Below are 18323 nucleotides of genomic sequence, written 5' to 3'. Positions count from 1 at the left end.
TTGTTGTGTCTCTGCTCTGTCTTCTGTAACCCCAGTCGGTCGAGGCAGATGACCGTTCACACTGAGCCCGGTTCTGGTTCTGCTGGAGGTTTTCCTTCCCGTTAATGGGGAGTTTTTATTTCCGCTGTCGCTTCATGCTTGCTCAGTATGAGGGATTGCTGCAAAGCCATGGACAATGCAGACGACTCTCCCTGTGGCTCGACGATTCTTCAGGAGTGAATGCTGCTTGTTGGGACTTTGAAGCAATCAACTGGTTCCCTTATATAGGACATTTTTGACCAATCTGTATAATATGATTGAATTTGACTTTGTAAATTGCTCGAGATGACATGTTTCATGAATTGCCGCTATTTAAATAAAATTAAATTGAATTGGATATCTTTATCATCTGATACAAGTACACTCAGGGAATTATGGGATGCCGTCTGCATGAACTGTTCTCCCCCTGCAGAAAAGATTGTGTCTGTTACACATTATAATACCACTACTGGATGCATTTACACATTCTACATTATCAGGATTGTTTCATTGCACATTTCTGTATATGAAAGTTTAACTTTACTGCTCAGAATTTACTGCAGGCATGGATGTATCATCCAAGAAGCTTTGAGTGATTAATTGATGCATCAGAGTAAAGCATATCTTTTAAAAAGGACTGCCTTTGAGAACTCTTTTTCTTAAAGTGAGGCTCAGCATAAGATAAGATAAGCTTTATTGATCTCACAGTGGAGAAATTCACTTGTCACACATTGGCATCATCCTATTAAGTTTTTTCCTTAAAAAAAAAAAAAAGTTGTTTCCTCAAACGTGCCTGTTTGGATGATTCATATGTGATGATTGTCTGTTGTTATATGTGTATTTGTTTTAGCTATATGCATATATGTCCCACCTAATGTTTTCTGTTTACTGTAAAGCAACATTGTTCCTATTTCTTCATAATTCACTCTTCTTAGTTCACATATATGCACTTCTATATGAAAAAAAATAAAGACACGACACTTATGCTTTGCTTGCAGCTCTCTTTATATTTTCATGACATCTACAATATTTTTTGAAGTAAAATCTAAAACATGACCCATCTCATCTCCAATAAAGAAATTTATTTTGACAGGAAATATTATTTTCAGGCTTTATTTGTATTCATTTCTCAGTAGTACTGCACTGCAACGTGCTTTCTGATAGTATTCACGTCTCAGACTAACTGTCCAGGCCAGACTTTTAGTCTGCGACAGAAACAAAGATTCATGGCTAACTACTGCCCTCCTGTGGCCATACCAGGGACGACATGTAGTTGTTTTTAAAGATTTTAGACACGTGAATCACATTTACAACTTTAAAAAATGTCAGAAGCAGAGACATATGATATTGATAGACAACCAGTATCAGACTTATTATTTGTGTCTTCAAACTATGTTTTCAGGCCAGAACTGTAGTTGGTGATACCTCTACCGCCCCATCAAGTCAGAAGAGAAACACTTCAACCAAATGAAAAATAAGTTACAAAACCAAAACTTTCAGTTAGTTGATTGTTAAATATTATTTTAATATATGATCAATGCAATAACCACTTTCATGTGTTTGAAATATATTTGTTCTCCGCTTTTTTTCTATTTGTATAAGTTTGAAGAAATAAAAAGGCTTCAGCATTAACGATCAGGACTTTTTGTCGCTGTTTTAAGAAGCAACGTCTTCCAGAATCTGCATACTAAGAACAAAAAATAACTTCTGTGGATGAATACTATTTTTCTCTATTTACAAAACGTTAGAAAAGCGATTTTGGTCCTTAACTTATAGGACATATTTATTATTATTCTGTATTTTGATTATTTTCGCCCTGTCCATCTTCTTTTCCTCCCTTCTTCATCCTCACATCGCTCTCTTCTCCTCCTCTCCTTTGTTGATGACGTTTCTGAAGAGTGTGACCAGCGGCCCCTTGCTGTGGCCCTTCCAGCTCTTCATGAAGCCCCCGTAGCGTTTGCTAGCCACAGGGCCGCTCCAACGGAAGTGCTTCATCTTGTACGGGATGTCTTCTGTATCACGTTGCTCAGTGGAGAGCTGTTCTGCTTCCTCCTCTGCCACCTGCTCCTCATCCTCAGCTGCTGGTTTTACCCTGGAAAGCTCCCACCACCTCAACTCTCCAGGGAAAAAATCAGCTGAGTCTCCATTCACACTTCTGCCTGTGGGGATTTTCGTTGAACGCCGCTTTCTCCCAAGAGGCTTCCCCCATCGAAAATGCTCCATGGAGTAGGAGTTTTTGCCCTGAGAGGAGGAGGGAAAGGATGAAGGGGAAAGAAAGACAGATGAAGGAGAAGGCTGTAGGTAAACACTCCCAAGGATGGTGGTCATCTCATGAGGGTCAGGTCCACAGAGCTGGATACAGTCCTGCAGGACAGCGGAGAAATGGGCAGAACTGTGCAAACAAAGAAGAAACTGAGGGAAATTAATTATCATCATTTAAATATTGACTTCTGTTCAGTGTACTAAACAACCAGCCTGCAGAGGATAGTGATGGGAGGTGAGGAGGTCATTGAGCTTTTAATGTCTCCAAATGAGCTCTGCTTTCCCGCTTACTAAGTTTACCAGATAACGTTTTATTATTCAGACAAACTCAATGAATATACCTGCAACCAGAAAGGATATTTCTCAAAAAGTTATGTTTGCGACCCACAATAGTCATGCAGGCTACTTACTTTATTTTCTTTAATTAGAACAGTCCATCTCTGTTAAGTCCGCTATTGGACCTCTGTGATGCTTTTATCCTGTGGAATTACTAAGTGGTCAAAGCAAAAACAAAGCGTGCAAAGCAAATGTTCGCAGATTGTGTTTGAGTTTAAAAGGAAAATAGTTTCCTCTGTTGACCTCAGTGAGATTCTCTGATGTCACAGAGGTGGAACTGTGATTGGTCATCTCAGACTGCATTCAGCTCTTTGGATTGATGCAGGTCACGCACTGAACAACAGTCCAGTCTTCATAGGACGGTTTCCCTCATGGGTTTTTCTCCACATGCCAGTTTTTCTATTTACTGGGCTCTGAAACTCTAATGAAAAAATAAAATAAACCAACAATGAACAAAGCTTTGCATCTAAGCTAGAAAATGGAGCCAACATTGCCGGACTCTTCACATCCGTCCCAATTAACTGTTTGAACTTCTTTATCAGGAAAATAGTACAAGAGCATTAAGTTCAGAACCATTGAAATCCTGCGCTGCTTTCTGTCTCAAGCTGTTTAAACTTTGGCCTGATGTCACGGTTAGGTCCTTTACATTAGAAAGAAAGACAGAAATCTTAAACCGTCCCTTAGGGAGCAGTGGGCAGGTTTTACAGTGCCTGGGGAGCAATCTGGGGCTAAGGGTCTTGCCTAGAGACCCATAGCGGCAGTCTGCAGGGTGCAAAACGGGTTCCTGCAGCCTTCGCAGAACGCAGATGTTCTGCTAGTCAGTAGGCCACCACTCCCACATAAGCCACTGTTATTTCAATTTTTTTATCCATGTTTAATCGCTTTAAAAATTTAAGATTTTGATTTTAATCAATGATATTGATAATAAAATAAATGCTTAACATTATGTAATGGAAATAGTTTTGTAAATGTTCACAGACTGACCACTCCAAGCTCTTTACCCTACAGCCACACTCACCCAATCTCACTCACGAAACGCACATATACACTGATATGCACATCCGTAAGCAACTTGGGCTTAAGTGCCTTGCCCAGGGGCACACTGACATGTGGAAGCTGGAATCAAACCCAAAACCTACTCCACCTGCTGACTGGACCGAAGGCGGAGTCCTACCCGGGCCGGCTGTGGCGTTTGATTGCATTTACCATCATGCTGCTGTCAGAGCTGAGCTCCTGACAGCTGGGGCGCTCCCAACAGCGGCTGAGTGCTGCTCTGACCACGCCCACCACCACCGCAACCACCAATAGCAACAAAGGACGCATTCTTCGGATTTCTGCAGCAAATTAACAAAATAAAAGCCTCTCATTATGACCACGCAGTGAGGTAAAGAACACAGTTAACTTTTTCAGACGTGTTAAAATCTTGAAAAGGGCGACAAAACACGTTTAAATAACAGTTACCATCATAACTATTAAGTAATATGAAATAATTATTTCTATTGTGAAATAATCTACTACAAGTGGCACTAATAATAATAATAATAATAATAATAATAATAATAATAATAATAATAATAATAATAATAATAATAATAATAATAACCTTTCCTCCTTGGTCTTTCTTCTTTGTGTCTTTCTGTTGTTCCCTCCACCAACGATTTCTGTCTTTCTACTTGTTTTTCTTGGGCCAATCGATGGGCTTTATACCCTTTCAGCCAAGGACACGCAAAGTTACGCACACACAAACTGACGTCTTTGTGACTCCCTATCATTTTGTCATTGATGTCTGTAAATATAGGCTAGTGTGCAAAAGCGGGCGACTAATTAAAGATCCCCTACATCTCCTGCTCACATCCACACATCACCATCCTCATCATCGCATACCTCCCACTAAGAATAAAAAGCCTTTTAGAAACATGCAGAAGTTCACCCATGAGGAGAATAAGCTTGTAGGTAATTTAAAAATAAGACGTAGGACTGGGGGAAAAAAACGTAATTAATTACCATTAATTAAATGACAAATGTTGCAAGCCAAGTTAGTTTTTCATTGGTCCGTTACAGATTTTTCAGACACAGAATGCCATTTTTAATTTATAACGGCATGTTCTGAAAGCATTTATGCTTTTTATTGTAAATCATTTTGTTTTAAAGCATTAAAAGAGACAAATGGCTCAGGGACTGACAGTATTGGTCATAGTTTGTATCGCTTTGATCTGGACTGAAAGATCCTAAAGATCATCTCCAGTTGCAAATAATCCATAAAAAAACACTTTATCAGGATATAAACTTCTCCGACGATCTACCATTGGCAGAAAATATAAAGCTTTGAAAGAAAGAAAAAAAAAACATCTAATTGCTAATGGAGAATTCATCATATGTCACATTCATTAGCTTCAATGTTCAAGTACATTAAAAGTCTTATAATCTTTGTTTGAAATGTCAAGACATTTTAAAATAACAGGAATAAAAGCTTTACTTGATGTCTGTGGCCATTTAAAAGTTTCAGGTTTTTTTTGTTCTGTTTCTCTAATGGAACAATATGAGCATTTTCAGGAGGCAGGCAGCTAAATATAAACCCATTAGTCCAACCACAGCCTTGAGTCTCCATTCAGTCCAGGACATATAGACTCCGTGCTCAGGGAAGAAGTATGGACATCAGTTTGCCTTTAACTTGTGCTACTTTTGTTCACTAATGAGTGCAATAATATTCAATTCATTTCCAAAATACCTTATTGATTCAACAGGGAAATGAAATAACCGAGATTAAGATAGGATTTGATGTGCAAGTTTAATACCTCAACATATATCTATCAAAGTACCAGCTATTTAAACCACCTAAGTGTCTGATGGAAATCCTCTTAACTTTCTATTTAATTGGTTATTATTATTATTATTATTATTATTATTATTATTATTATTATTATTATTATTATTATTATTATTATTGTTGTTGTTATCAATATCAGTTCTAAGCAAAGACTTTGTAAAAGTTGAGACAATAAAAAAACATATTAAAGTGCGTTTGATGATTTTTCATTTTATTTTATGGCAATAAAATTGTGAATACTAACATAGAATTGTGGGATCCATCCATCCGTTGTCTAGGGCTTATCAAAGATCGGAAAACAGGTCCAGGAGGGAGACCCAGGCATCCCTCTCTCCAGCGACATCCTCCAGCTAAAGCTAAGGGCTCCCAAGGCATTCCAGGGATAGATGGGATATGTAGTCCCTCCTCCCAGTGGGACCTGTCTGGGAAACCTCCAAAGGGAGGTGACCAGGGAGCGTCAAACCACATCAACCCATTTGCAGAGAAGAAGTGGCTCTACTTTGAGCTCCCCCCAGATGACAGAACTCCTCCCCCCATATATGAAGCTGAGCTAAGAGGTGAGTAAAAACTACAAGTAAAAAGGATTTTTCTTCCCAGGCAGCTACTCCATGTCTTAATGAGGAGCAGCTGTGCAGGGCCTGGAAGAGAGTTGGTGAAAATGCTTTTAGTTTATTAAAGGTGCTCAGAAAGTCCTGTACAGGTTACAATAGTAAAAATGGTCCCAATAACAAAGAAGAAATGCATTCTGTTACAATCTGCGATACCGTCACAATCTTTGGCAGTCCATCATTCACATTGTTTGTGATGGTATAACGTTCTTGGGTCCTCGCCCAAGCTACCTGCTGTTGCAGCTTTTTCAAACTTTTTCCATGTTGCTTCGAGCGTAGCTTTTTGTCCTGTGCCTGTATCTTCACTTACGAAGATAAGCTCGCAACTTCCTTAAATGGCATGTTCGCTTGTCTTTCCTGTTTTGAAGAATGGCTAAGAGAAATGGGCCTCGGTCTCACTTCATACTTATTCAGGGAAATAGTAAGTTGCCGTTTACTAATTAGGTTTCCACAAACCATTCAATTAGCTTTGGAACTGAAGTTGAAAATATGAAGTCCTAACTAAGAGGAGATTTTTAAAGATGGGGTCCAATAATTATGGTAGCAGTGATTTTGTTAAAGGCTATAATTTCTAAACGTTCAAATAAATGACTGGATTGGGGGGGGGGGGGAAGGAAATTATGCTGTTTCAATAAAGAATTGCATAAATCTGTATTACTGCCATCTTTATTAGTGACACTAATTATTATGGGGAGTTGACGCACATATATGTTAGAGTAAGACAATCCACTGCAAAACAGATGCCTCCACAATATTACACGATTCATACACAGTATAAATCTAAGTGCTTCAGGGTAAACAGAAGTGCAAACGTAAAAAGAAGATAAGTTAAAAGCAAGAAATACATTTAAAATGATAAGCATCACACAAAAAGCTAAGAAACAATGTAGTATTTTAGAAATGATGATACATTCATCATGCCTTTTTGAATAATTTCACACAACATCGCTGCACCAAGCAGCCTAGCGAGCAGGTCTTGCAGTAAGCCTGCTTTATTGCTGCTTAAACAGGGCATCTGCGGCACTGAGACCAATCAGTCGAAGACGTGTGCAGCTTAATTCAAAATGCTTTGCTAAAACTGGAACTCTGCAAATGTTCAGACGCAGAGGCAAGGGAAAGACAACCCTAAAATGAAAACAAGACAGCAGAAAATTTAGAGATTAAAATGATCCTTTTATGAAAGTACACACTATATGTACACTATTTATTCAGACATTTATCTGTTTAAATGTATTTAGTGTCATTGTAGTCAGGGGATTTTGATCCTCTCTGTAATTTACTACCTTTAAGGGAAATGGCTTCCAATCTGATTATCAGATTATCAGGATAAGATGTCATAGCCGGTGCTGAACCAACACACACACACACACACACACACACACACACACACACACACACACACACACACGCTAGGTCTTACAGCGTGGCTGACCGTATAGATGCTGTTGCACTGAGTTGACTTGAGGACTGAGACATGGACACAGGTAGGACCGTCTGTTCTAAAGCTCATTTTGTCTCCTCTTTTCAAACCTTTTCCATTGAAACTGTATATTCAGGGTGATGGATCTGATGCAGAACTGTATTAATTAGATTTGTATTTGGGAAGTTACTTATTGATTACAGGGTCGGCTAGCCATATGGCCGCTCTTTGATTAAATGTAAGCCAAACCGTTATCTGTAACATTAACAATGTAGACCATAACATAAAACTACTTTTTGATTCCACAAACAGACCGGGACTACATATTGAGAGCCGTTGGTTGTTGTTTTTTTCTGGACTCTTAAACAATCGGGTGTCTTTATGCAATCTGAGGAGCTGACCCTTGCTGAGCACACACAGATTGCTTTTTTTTTTTCCATTTTCTAAAATAATCTGCAGCCAGAATTTATGCAAAAAGACTTTGTAAACATCAGACCTTTTTCACCCCAAATTAAAGATTACCACCCTCTGAATTTGGACACACTCTGGACGTCATTCTGCCGCTATAATGATGTCTCCTGATGTTGATCCCGGAACTGATTACATTAGTGAATTGGATTTACTTTGGATTAAAGTCAACAGCAGCCAGAGACGGCAATTCACAAAATTTTCGACATGAAGTTAGAACAAGCGTTATGGATGCTTTTACTGGCTGGCTGGTGTTTCCATTATGCCAGTAATGACTTTGTGGACTTAAGTGAACACCCTAAAGTTCGACAGCAGCATGTTGGACGTAAAATGATCACAGGACCCAAGGAAAAGGTTCTGAAAAAGAACGCCCGGACACGCAGGGATGTAGGAGATATGCAGATGGAGTCAAACTGGAACATACCTGACATAGACCAGGGCACCTATGAGGATGCTGACTGGCATCCTTCTGCATCAGCTCTGGAAACACATTCTGACCTGAATCCCGATGCACCAACCGTCATCCAGATTGACGGTGCCGACGGTGGCACCAACCAGACTTTGAACCAGACACAGTGCGGCGAGTACAGCGGCCAGCTGACACCTAACGGACGGTGTCGGCTGACGGCAAGTCTGCCTCATGTAGGAACGGCAGAGAAACGTTGCCCGGACATGTTCCGCTGCACGGACGAGATTTCCTTCTGGCTTCAGGAGAACCAGAACAGGAAGGAACAGCTGGAGGAGCTGAGGGAGACCATGTCAGAGCTGCAGGAGGAGGTGAGGAACCACCGACATCGAGTCAAGGCCCTGGAGATGCAGGTAAACTTGATGAAACTTGCAAATTTTGAATATTTACGTCTTATAAAATTCATTGTAATAGAGGTTCTGAAAACAAAAAAAGGAGACCCCTTTTCAAAATGTACACCTTCAAGCTCATCTGAAATGAACAACAGTGACAATACCTAGTTTCCTCCGCTTGCGTTATTAGATAAGACGACACTGAGCTATCTGATTCTCTCTATATATGAAATGGCTCCAACCAATCAAAACACAAGAAATCATTGAATTTCTGGGCCAAAACAAGTATAGTTCAGAACAGAACAAATATAACAGTGCCCCTATTCAGCAAGCACAGGGCACCAAGTCCCTATATATCTATATTTATAGTTATTTTTTAGATTAGATTAGATTTTGTGTCCTGCCCCCCCTAGGGTTAAGATTTAATGTAGGCCGCTTCTGTCCATTTCTCACTGCCTGTCTCACCCCGGTTCAAGATTTGGTAGTAAAGGAGAAACAATTATCCAAGGCAAATATTTAAAATATGCATATTTATCTAATTTGTAATTCCAAAGAGACAAAGAAAAACTTACAAGCTTAGTTGCAGTATGTTACCGGCGTCCTTCTCCTCAGCCATTGTAAGCTTTTTGTCTGTTCTCATATTCGCAAACCCATCTTTTATCAGACTGACCAGACCCTCTCGATTAGTTTGGGGGTTGTGGGCGCAGACATTAAGATTCCAGGTTCTATCTGCTCCCAAAACAAGGAGACTATTCTCTCAAGAATCTTTATGCAGTACGGCTGATTTAGCACCCAGATGTCCTATCGGGGGTCAACCCAGATGACCTCAAGAACCATGAAATAGCTTTCAGACTTTAAAACAAACACACTGTGGGCTGTGTGTTCTCTTTTCCCTCAGAGGGGAGACACAGTTTAGAGACCAGAAGTACCTCTTATTATTTTCCATAAAAATGCCTGATTAATATAACAACTAATTATATTTTTCCATAACACTAGATATCAAATGTAGCCCTGGGCAACTGCCCTCGTGGCTCCCATCAAAAGGCCACAGGGTGAACCTGTGTGGATCAGAGAAAATGAATGACAAATTCTAAATAGTTAACCCAACAATCGATTGTTTATACTCACTGTTAGACGATGAGGCCGGTGCCCATCTCCAGCAGTCATTGGGTCAGAGGCACGGTACCCTCCGGGATGGGTTGTCAGTCCAACACAGGGCAACACAGAGACACACAGGAAAGGAGACCATGAACGAACACATTCTGAACTCATGGGAATTCAGAGAGACCAATTAACTTCAGAGTCATGTTTCGTTTATGTGGGTGGAGGCCAAAGCACCTGGAAAAACACCTGCATGCACAGTAGGAAAGTGCAAACTCCATGTAGAAAGACCCCAGAAGAGATTTGAACGCAGGACCTTCTTTGCCACAAGGCAACAACGCTAACATCGGCACACCTCTGAAACGTACGGCAACCCCAGATAATTTTTATGGTGGAAGTTGTATGTTAAATGATTATTTCACTCTGTAAAAAGCATCAAGTTAAACATATCAGTCAGAACTTTAAATTAATCACATTTCTGTCTCTGATGCAGATATGTTAACTTTTGACCACTGCCTGCAGATGGTTCTCAACTATTTCTTCTATACGATTCGTTCTACAATGATGCAGCATGTGTCCCTAAAGCAATGAGGTTCCTGCACCAAATCTTACTAAATCCATCTTGACAGGATTTTTGGTCAAAGATCTGGCAAAGATTCCAGCGGAACTGGGGAGGAGCGCACAACTACAACCAAAGCAACCAATTCTTTACTGTGTTTTCCACAGTTCTTTCACTTTTAAATATGGCCTTCCTTATTGAAACACAAGGAGTTAAGAGGTAACAGAAAGAAATGTGTGTCTTTTTAAATGATCCAGGATAAACGGGAGCCTGAGGACATGATACCATTTCTTACCATTAAATGTATGGCATTGGTAATATGTATACATTTTTAAATGCAGCTTGATTTAGGTGATGCTATATCTCTCTGTCAGAGGAAGAATTTGAACTTCTTTTTGTCCAAACTAAGCAGGTTATATGGGCTGACATTTGCCCAAAGGTAAAGGAAGATTATGCAGGGAATACAGATTAGAATCAGTGAAAAACTCCCTGTTGCTCTTATCAAAATAATAGAAAATATATGACCAAACCAGCCTCTTTCGCTTGCTATCTTTGTTTATCTAGGCATTTTGTTTATCTCCCTGTCTAACTTTATCTCCCTGTCTTCACACCCTTTAAGTCCTCCTTAACCCTGAATGCTAACAGGATTAGCTGGAGACCTTTTGGTCAGGCCACTTATATCCTTCAGAGTCTGCCTGACACTTAGGGGATCGTTTCCGGCTTCACTGTCCACGCGCTGCCAATTGTCTAAATCAAGTTTGTAAGTCTGGAGCGTGCGAGGAAAGTTTCATGAGCCAACAATGTTTGGTTGTACTTAATTTCCCCAGATCTAGATTAATTTAAAAAAGAATCAGGAAGTTACTTTAACAACTGAGATATATTGTATATTCAGTATTCTGAATTCTTGTATACTAATAAAAACATTACTTCTCTTATCTTAATTTATAGCTCGTTTAAAGCCATTCCACTATTCCTTCAATCACATTGAATGAAGGGACAAAAATGAAAAGTTTAGGGGTCTTGTTATCCCAGTATCTTATACATCAAACCTTAAAAAATACTTAAGGCCTTAACTTTTTTTTTACTTGCAGGACAGTGTTGTTTTTGTTAGTAGAAGATCAACAAATAGCTTCAAAAATATTTTTTAGGAATTATCAACATCAAGTCCAAACACTCCTAAGAGGACATTCCACACAATCAGTGATTGCCAAAAGTTCAAAAGAGAGAAACTCCAAGAAATAAAAGAAGCCACTGCTTTGATTTAAAGCAATCTTTTCATTTTATGAACACAGTTCTTCTCACTGGAAGTTACAATTAAGTAAAAATGTTTTGGAGCGGCGCAGCCTGAGTCCCAACTTGAATCTGAATGAGAATCTGTGTGGGGAACTAAAGATCAAGCTCAAAGACTTGGAGCTCATCACCAAAGATAAATCATCACAATATCTGTGTAAATATGCATAAAGCTGCTCAGCAATTATAAGCAGTGCTTTAATTTAGAGCTGAACAATATGTTTTTTTTTTTTGTTGTTGTTGTCATTAAAGTAGAAATGTTTGCAACATCTGAATTGCTCAGGACTTCTTGGATGCAACATATGTCAGGTTCTTCAGAGGAGGTGCATCACTGTTCCTCATGCAAATGACATATTTGCTCAGCTGGATGGACTTTTGCTCCCCTTGATGCAAAACAAAAGGCTTTTGCTCACAAACAGGGGTAAGGAAAATGGTGATGATGGCAAATAGAAAGAGGAGTGAAGGAAAAATGTGGGCCATCATTACAACCAGTTTCATCATTACAGTAATTAAAAACTGTTTCACCATGGGCTGTTTTCCCCAATCAGCCCTGGCTTAAGTGCTCTCATGGCGTTAAACATGTTTCCATTGATTAAAGAGAAGGGTAAAAATAACCTTTTGACCACTGTTTAACAAAATGGACGTGAAAAAAAACAAATTTTCTTAATGTTTTTTGAGCTTTTGAAAGATACCTGTCTCCTTTGCTATTTGTAACAAGCTTCTCTGTTAAAATCTGGCTGGGGTATGAATATTTTAGCCTTGTCTGTACAAACAACTGCATGAGTGCCGGAGGGCCCAGTTACAACTTAAGGTTTTATTGCCGAGACACCACTGAATGCACTCAACACCTGCTCTGCCTTTGCGTCCCGCAGGGCGAAGACAGCCTCAGACTGAACTCGACGCTTGGCCACCGCTTGCATTTCTTGGAGCTGCGTCACGCAGAGGCCGACACCCTGCTCCAAGTGCACGCTGCGCTGCTGTATGAGCTCCAGGCGCAGCTCCGCAACCTGTCAGCCACCATGCAGCACATGAGCCGCAGCAGCGGCTGCACCGTCAACGTGATCAAGGCCACGCCGCCCCTCGGCATGAGAAACACACTGCCACCAGGTACACATGCACTGTGGTGAGTTGGGAGCTGCACGCCGTGCATGCGACTTCATTGTTTCACAAACATTTTTTAAAGCAACAGACATCACGTGTCGGGATTTTCACCAAGGAGCAGTTTGATTCTCATAGAGAGGAGTTATTTTAAAAATGTCTGGAATGTAACAGCCATTTGTTTATATGTTAAAGTCCTGGTTTCTGACCAAATTAACCCATAATCCTTACATTCACTCCGGTAAAAGTAATTAATCGCTCTATTCAAATACTTGTCATCGAGTCAGTTGTAGTGCCCTGCAAAATCTTTCTTCCATCTAAATAGTGTTTGCATTTTGCCACATAACCACAAACCTCTGTATATTTCAATGGGACCAACACTAAGTAGCATGTTTCGTGATTTTTTTTCTTTACGAATAAGAATCCAAAAAAAAAAAATGTTTGGCCTGCATGGGTGTCCAGCCCTCCCTGAGTCAATACTTTTTATAAACCCCATTCACCACAATTGTACCCTTATAAAGAACTTTTCAGTAACAAGATGATTCAAAGTACTGTCTTTTGTCTTTTGCCAGCTTTGCACACATTGAGGCTGAGTTTTTTTTTCCATATTATTCGTAGACCTTAAACTCAGCCAGACTGGATTGACATCAATTGTCAACCTTCACATTTTTGCGAAGATGCTCAACTGGATTAAAGTTGAAAGCTCTTTAATTCGTGGATATCCCCCAATCTAAAACCCTTCCATTGTAGCTCCAGCTGTATGCCAGGAGATGTTCACCTACTGGAAAGTAAATATAATCTGACCCAATCTGTATAATATGATTGAACTTGATTTTGTAAAGTGCCTTGAGATGACATGTTTCATGATTTGGCGCTATTTAAATAAAATTGAATTGAATAAACTGCCAATCCAGTCTCAAGTGTTTTGCAGCTACAAATATGTTGTCTTCTAATATTTCCAAGCTTTTAGCTCCATCCATCTTCTCTTTATTCTTGATTAATTTCTAATTTTCTGCTGGCGAAATGCATGCCTCGTGACTTAGTTATTAACCAGACCATGTTTTGCATGTAAGTCAAAAAGTTCAGTTTTGGTCTCGTCTGACCGGAGCACCTATTCCCTCAGGCTTTCTTTCATAATTTTTTTTTCATGCCCTTCTTGCATAGGGGCCAAAATTGTGGAGTGCACAGCTTTTTCTAATATCAAGCAGCTTTGAATGCCTACACTTCCTCCACAATTTGAATTGTTTCTTAAGGACGTTGGCTGCATTGATTTCGGTCAGTCATATCAGAATAAAGAGGGGTGAATATAAATGTACGCCATGCTTCTTAGATATTATGTTTTAATAAAATAACTGAAAATGTTGTATCCACTTCCTTAGACATCATAGACAAACTGTGCTTTAAGTTGTAATCCCAATGAAATATCCAAATTTTGTGGTTATAAAAAGAAAAAAAATGTGAAAAAGGTTTAATGGGTACAGATGCTTTTTCGAGGCGTTGTTATGGTGTAGATGACTGTTAGATTTTTTGACAGTCTACATTTCTTTGTGTCTTTCTCAGGTGGACAGTACATGTCCTACTGTCCATCAGACTGCACATCTCTGTATCACAACGGGGTTCGGCGTTCAGGAGTTTACACCATTGTCATGTCACCAGGCACCACCTTCCCTGTGTACTGTGACATGGAGACGGACGGTGAGAAACCCCAGCATCAAGGGCCTTTTAGAAACCAACCTGTGCTGTTTCAGACTTATTAATCTACAGTAATTTTATTTTTCATTAAGACGAGAAAAGATGAGAAAACAAAAACTTGTACTTCTTGGGGTGCGGTTTTTCCCCCACAGCTCTGCACTTCATCTGTAAAGCGGGGCTTGTGTTGGTTTGCTAATAAGATGACTCAGGCGTTTACGTGTGTGAACCAGGCGGAGGCTGGACTGTATTCCAGCGCAGGCGTGACGGCTTGGTGAGTTTTAACCGTGGCTGGGCAGAATACCGGGATGGATTCGGTGAACCGCGAGGAGAACACTGGCTGGGCAACCATCAGGTTCACCTGCTGTCCAACCAGGGTCACTACAGCCTCCGTATCGACATGCAGGACTGGAGCCACGCCCACAGGCACGCCCTGTATCAGTCTTTCAGGTACGATAAAGCAGCGGCCCTCAAACCGGGGTCCCTGGACCCCCGGGGGTCCCCGAACCACAGGTTGGGTGTCTGTGAAACTTACGTTGTCGGGCCTGAGGAAGTGAACGGAGCTAAGTAACACAATGGACAAATATTTAACTCCGTCCACTTCATCAAGTAAGGTAAAATCCAAATCAGCTAAAATTAGGAAGCATGACAACAGCTCCAAAAAGGTTAAAAAAAATAAAACAACTGGACTTTTATTCTTCAGCTTCAGAATAGAAGTCCAGTTGTTATATTTTTTAACCTTTTTGTTGGACTGATCATAACCTGGATGAGTGAAAATCTTCACCAACAAATGACCAGTTACATTGAGTTTAGCTTTATCGAGAATGAGGATGTACTCTTTACCAAATCTCTAATATTAGGTATATATATAAAAAAAATGTTATACACATATATATATATATATATATATATATATATATATATATATATATATATATATATATATATATATATATATATATATGTGTATATCTTTTTTTTTTTAAACATACATAGTTCCCAATGTATTTAACAGTACAAAAGGCTGCTTAAAAAATACTGTCAGAATGAGGAATCTAAAGGGGTCCTTGGATAAATTTATCACTGCTAAGGGGCCCCTGGCCACGAAAAGTTTGAGAACCCCTGCAATACAGACATGGTGAACAAAGGACAGCAGGTACTGAACAACAGAGACAACCAAAGTAAAGTGCTGAACCTGTGGGCTTGGTGATGCATTGAGGGTGTTTTTTTCCATCATCCATTTGCAGATAAACAGCATTGGTTGAATTATTTTTGGTTTCTTGTCCTCCTTATACAGGATAGACGACGAGGAGAACCAGTATCGCCTCCATGTTTCTGGTTTCAGCGGGACAGTGGAGGATTCCTTCGGCTGGTATCACGACCAACATGGTTTCAGCACACCAGACACGGGGAACATCTGTGCTGAGATCAGCCACGCCGGCTGGTGGTTCCACCAGTGTTTCTACGCCAACCTTAATGGGGTTTACTACAAGGTATGTCTGACAGACCAACATTTACTAGATCTACAGTGCAGATCTTGTAGATGTACTGAGATTTAATGTAGATCAGAGATCACCAACCTTTTTGAAACTGAGAGCTACTTCATTGGTATCGTGTCATATGACGGGCTACCAGTACCAACTTTTGAATTACGACAGCCCAAGCTCACCTTAACTTTACGCAACATAAATGTTTTTAATGCGTTTGTCATTTTTAAATCTACATGAATACAAGTACAATTAAAAAGGAAGAGCAACTGAATAAAAAGGTATTTTACATGCAGCTCATGTTTTTTTTGAATAGGCGTGTGGACACCACATATGGTCCCTGGGGGCTACCTGGTGTCCCAGGGCACCATGTTGGTGACCCCTGCTGTGGATTTGACTGTATATCTCAGCACTATCTCTGTTAACTGTATATTATATTGCCACTTTTATACCTCTGACTAAAACATACAGCAGAAAGCTGCTATACGGTGAATAATAGCGGCCCCATCCTTAAGCCGATACTTTATTGAAACACCTTTTTTTATTCAGATTTAATAGTTAGTGTTCTTGAGTTCACACCTGCCACTATTTACAGGGATTCAATAAAGTTATTATTATAAACTCTCCTTGGAAGATATCGCTAACTTTTGCAATCTTCAGTCAAAGCCAAAAGTTAGGACCAAAAGCACAAGATTGTTTCTGACCTTACAGAGTTATCTTGGACACAAAAAAGACACTCTACATCGCTGAAAGGAAAAGTACTGTAAATACAGTATGATACCAGCATGGGAGCACGGTGGTGGTAGCCTTACGCTGTGGGGTTACATTTCTTGTGATGGGACCGAGTTTTTTAATAGTTATAAAAAGTTCCAAACATTACTCAGTTTTACCAGTCAAAATTTTACTTTACAAAACCAGAAACCTGAACAAAATGATGGATTTCCTTTTTCAGCAGCACTGTTATCCCAAGCAAACCTCCAAATCAACAAAGGAGTGGCTTTTCCAGAAAAAAAAAAAAAAAACATGCAACTTTGAAAATAGTGTAGCCAGATTCCAAAACTACTGTAACACAAATTTTAGTCACCTGAAGGAGATCAAGCGATTCCCTGACCCTATGACTTATTCAGAAATCTTTTGCAAGATGGAGTGAGCAAATATCGCCAGGTCTAGACGTGGCAAGGTGAGAGACTCCTGCAATAAACACATAACCGGAATGCTAAAATTTAAATAGATGCTTCAAACAAAGCATTAGTTCAACAGTGGGCACATTCATGTAGTCACTATATTGCTGCTTTATTTTACACGTTTATCCTAAGAGTTTTCTGGATGAGTTTTACTTTACATCCCATGAAAGGTGGAACATTTGTCAAAATGTGTCATTGTATTTCCAAATAAGATCCTCAGGCATGTTGGGTTTTCTCAAAGCAGTTTAAAGTGGGGATGTGGACCATTCAGAGTACATAAATCTATGATTGTGAGATAAATGTGTTGTGTCCATTAGGGCGGCCGCTACTCTTTGAGGGCCAACAACCTGCTGGGGCCAGACGGCATCGTCTGGTTTTCCTGGAAGGACTCAGACTTCTACTCTCTGAAGGCAGTCACCATGATGATCCGCCCACGCAGCTTCAGACGTCTGTCGCCATAGTGACGGGGCATTTTGCACTGCAGCTTTTTAAGAGATCTGCCAAAAGTACTAACATCGCCAACATATCGTGTTTCTGCTCAGATGTAATCCCTCGGCATGCTTATTTTTCATTTTAAAGAGTATTTCTTCAAATCCAAAAGGTGGCAGCTGGATATAAATGATAAAATCTTTCAGGTTTACTCAAAGACGTAAATATCGTGGTTTGGTTGAGAGCAGGGCTTTGTGACAGACCCATGATGATGGAAAGATGTTCACCTGAATAAGAGCCACCCTTTATGTTGAAATAACCAGAATGGTGTTTTTAAGGTGGATTTAATTGCATAAATAACTGCCAAGGTTTAGTTTTTTTTTTTTTTTTTTTACTTCTGGCTGCAACTTAATGAGCAGATCAGATAAATATCAGTCATATATATATATATATATATATATATATATACAATGTATATTAAGTTTTTATATTTTATTGAAGTAGGGTGGAAACTTTAGGTGTCACTGTAGATACCTACTTTGTAGCTGTTGAATACGTTCAAGCTTTTCTGTGTATGATGCTTAAAATCACCACCGCCACACGCTGACCTGATAACAGCGAATAACTGGAGTCTAAAAAGTTGAAATAAAAGGTTTTTTATTATTATTATTGTTTTTCCAACTGCTCAACTTGTCTTGTTTTATTTAGACATACACATCAAACTCTTGACTCATGACTTTGCTGAAACC

At 39.6% G+C, this 18323-nt stretch overlaps 2 protein-coding genes across 2 annotated transcripts; one reads left to right on the top strand and one right to left on the bottom strand.

The window, feature by feature from the left end:
• Nucleotides 1-990: 990 nt before the first annotated feature.
• LOC105916446 (pro-opiomelanocortin-like) lies at nucleotides 991-4657 on the bottom strand. The gene is made up of 3 exons (XM_012850975.3): nucleotides 4220-4657; nucleotides 3823-3950; nucleotides 991-2382 (listed from the first exon to the last, which is right to left on the bottom strand). Exons 1-3 carry the CDS (start codon nucleotides 4386-4388, stop codon nucleotides 1867-1869), a joined length of 813 nt encoding a protein of 270 aa, XP_012706429.2. The 5' UTR covers nucleotides 4389-4657; the 3' UTR covers nucleotides 991-1866.
• A 2799-nt stretch (nucleotides 4658-7456) lies between these two features.
• On the top strand, nucleotides 7457-18251 carry LOC105916458 (fibrinogen-like protein 1). The gene is made up of 6 exons (XM_012850988.3): nucleotides 7457-8758; nucleotides 12560-12794; nucleotides 14346-14480; nucleotides 14708-14924; nucleotides 15772-15967; nucleotides 17463-18251. The coding sequence occupies exons 1-6, from the start codon at nucleotides 8147-8149 to the stop codon at nucleotides 17604-17606; spliced, it is 1539 nt and encodes a 512-aa protein (XP_012706442.2). The 5' UTR covers nucleotides 7457-8146; the 3' UTR covers nucleotides 17607-18251.
• Nucleotides 18252-18323: the final 72 nt, after the last annotated feature.

This window comes from Fundulus heteroclitus, chromosome 13 (assembly GCF_011125445.2).
Source record: "Fundulus heteroclitus isolate FHET01 chromosome 13, MU-UCD_Fhet_4.1, whole genome shotgun sequence".
Taxonomy (NCBI): Eukaryota; Metazoa; Chordata; class Actinopteri; order Cyprinodontiformes; family Fundulidae; genus Fundulus; species Fundulus heteroclitus.
This window is presented reverse-complemented; position numbering and strand designations above follow the sequence as displayed.

Bases quoted from the DNA above. Each gene is read 5' to 3' on its own strand.
- LOC105916458 (XM_012850988.3), top strand. From the start codon at position 8,147: ATGAAGTTAGAACAAGCGTTATGGATGCTTTTACTGGCTGGCTGGTGT. The intron at 12,795-14,345 runs GTACACATGCAC...TGTCTTTCTCAG, and splicing joins GAGAAACACACTGCCACCAG to GTGGACAGTACATGTCCTAC. The intron at 15,968-17,462 runs GTATGTCTGACA...TGTGTCCATTAG, and splicing joins TTAATGGGGTTTACTACAAG to GGCGGCCGCTACTCTTTGAG.
- LOC105916446 (XM_012850975.3), bottom strand. From the start codon at position 4,388: ATGATAGGGAGTCACAAAGACGTCAGTTTGTGTGTGCGTAACTTTGCG. The intron at 3,951-4,219 runs GTTATTATTATT...AATTTGCTGCAG, and splicing joins AGAAAGACCAAGGAGGAAAG to AAATCCGAAGAATGCGTCCT. The intron at 2,383-3,822 runs GTAAATGCAATC...GCTGTCCTGCAG, and splicing joins GCTCTGACAGCAGCATGATG to GACTGTATCCAGCTCTGTGG.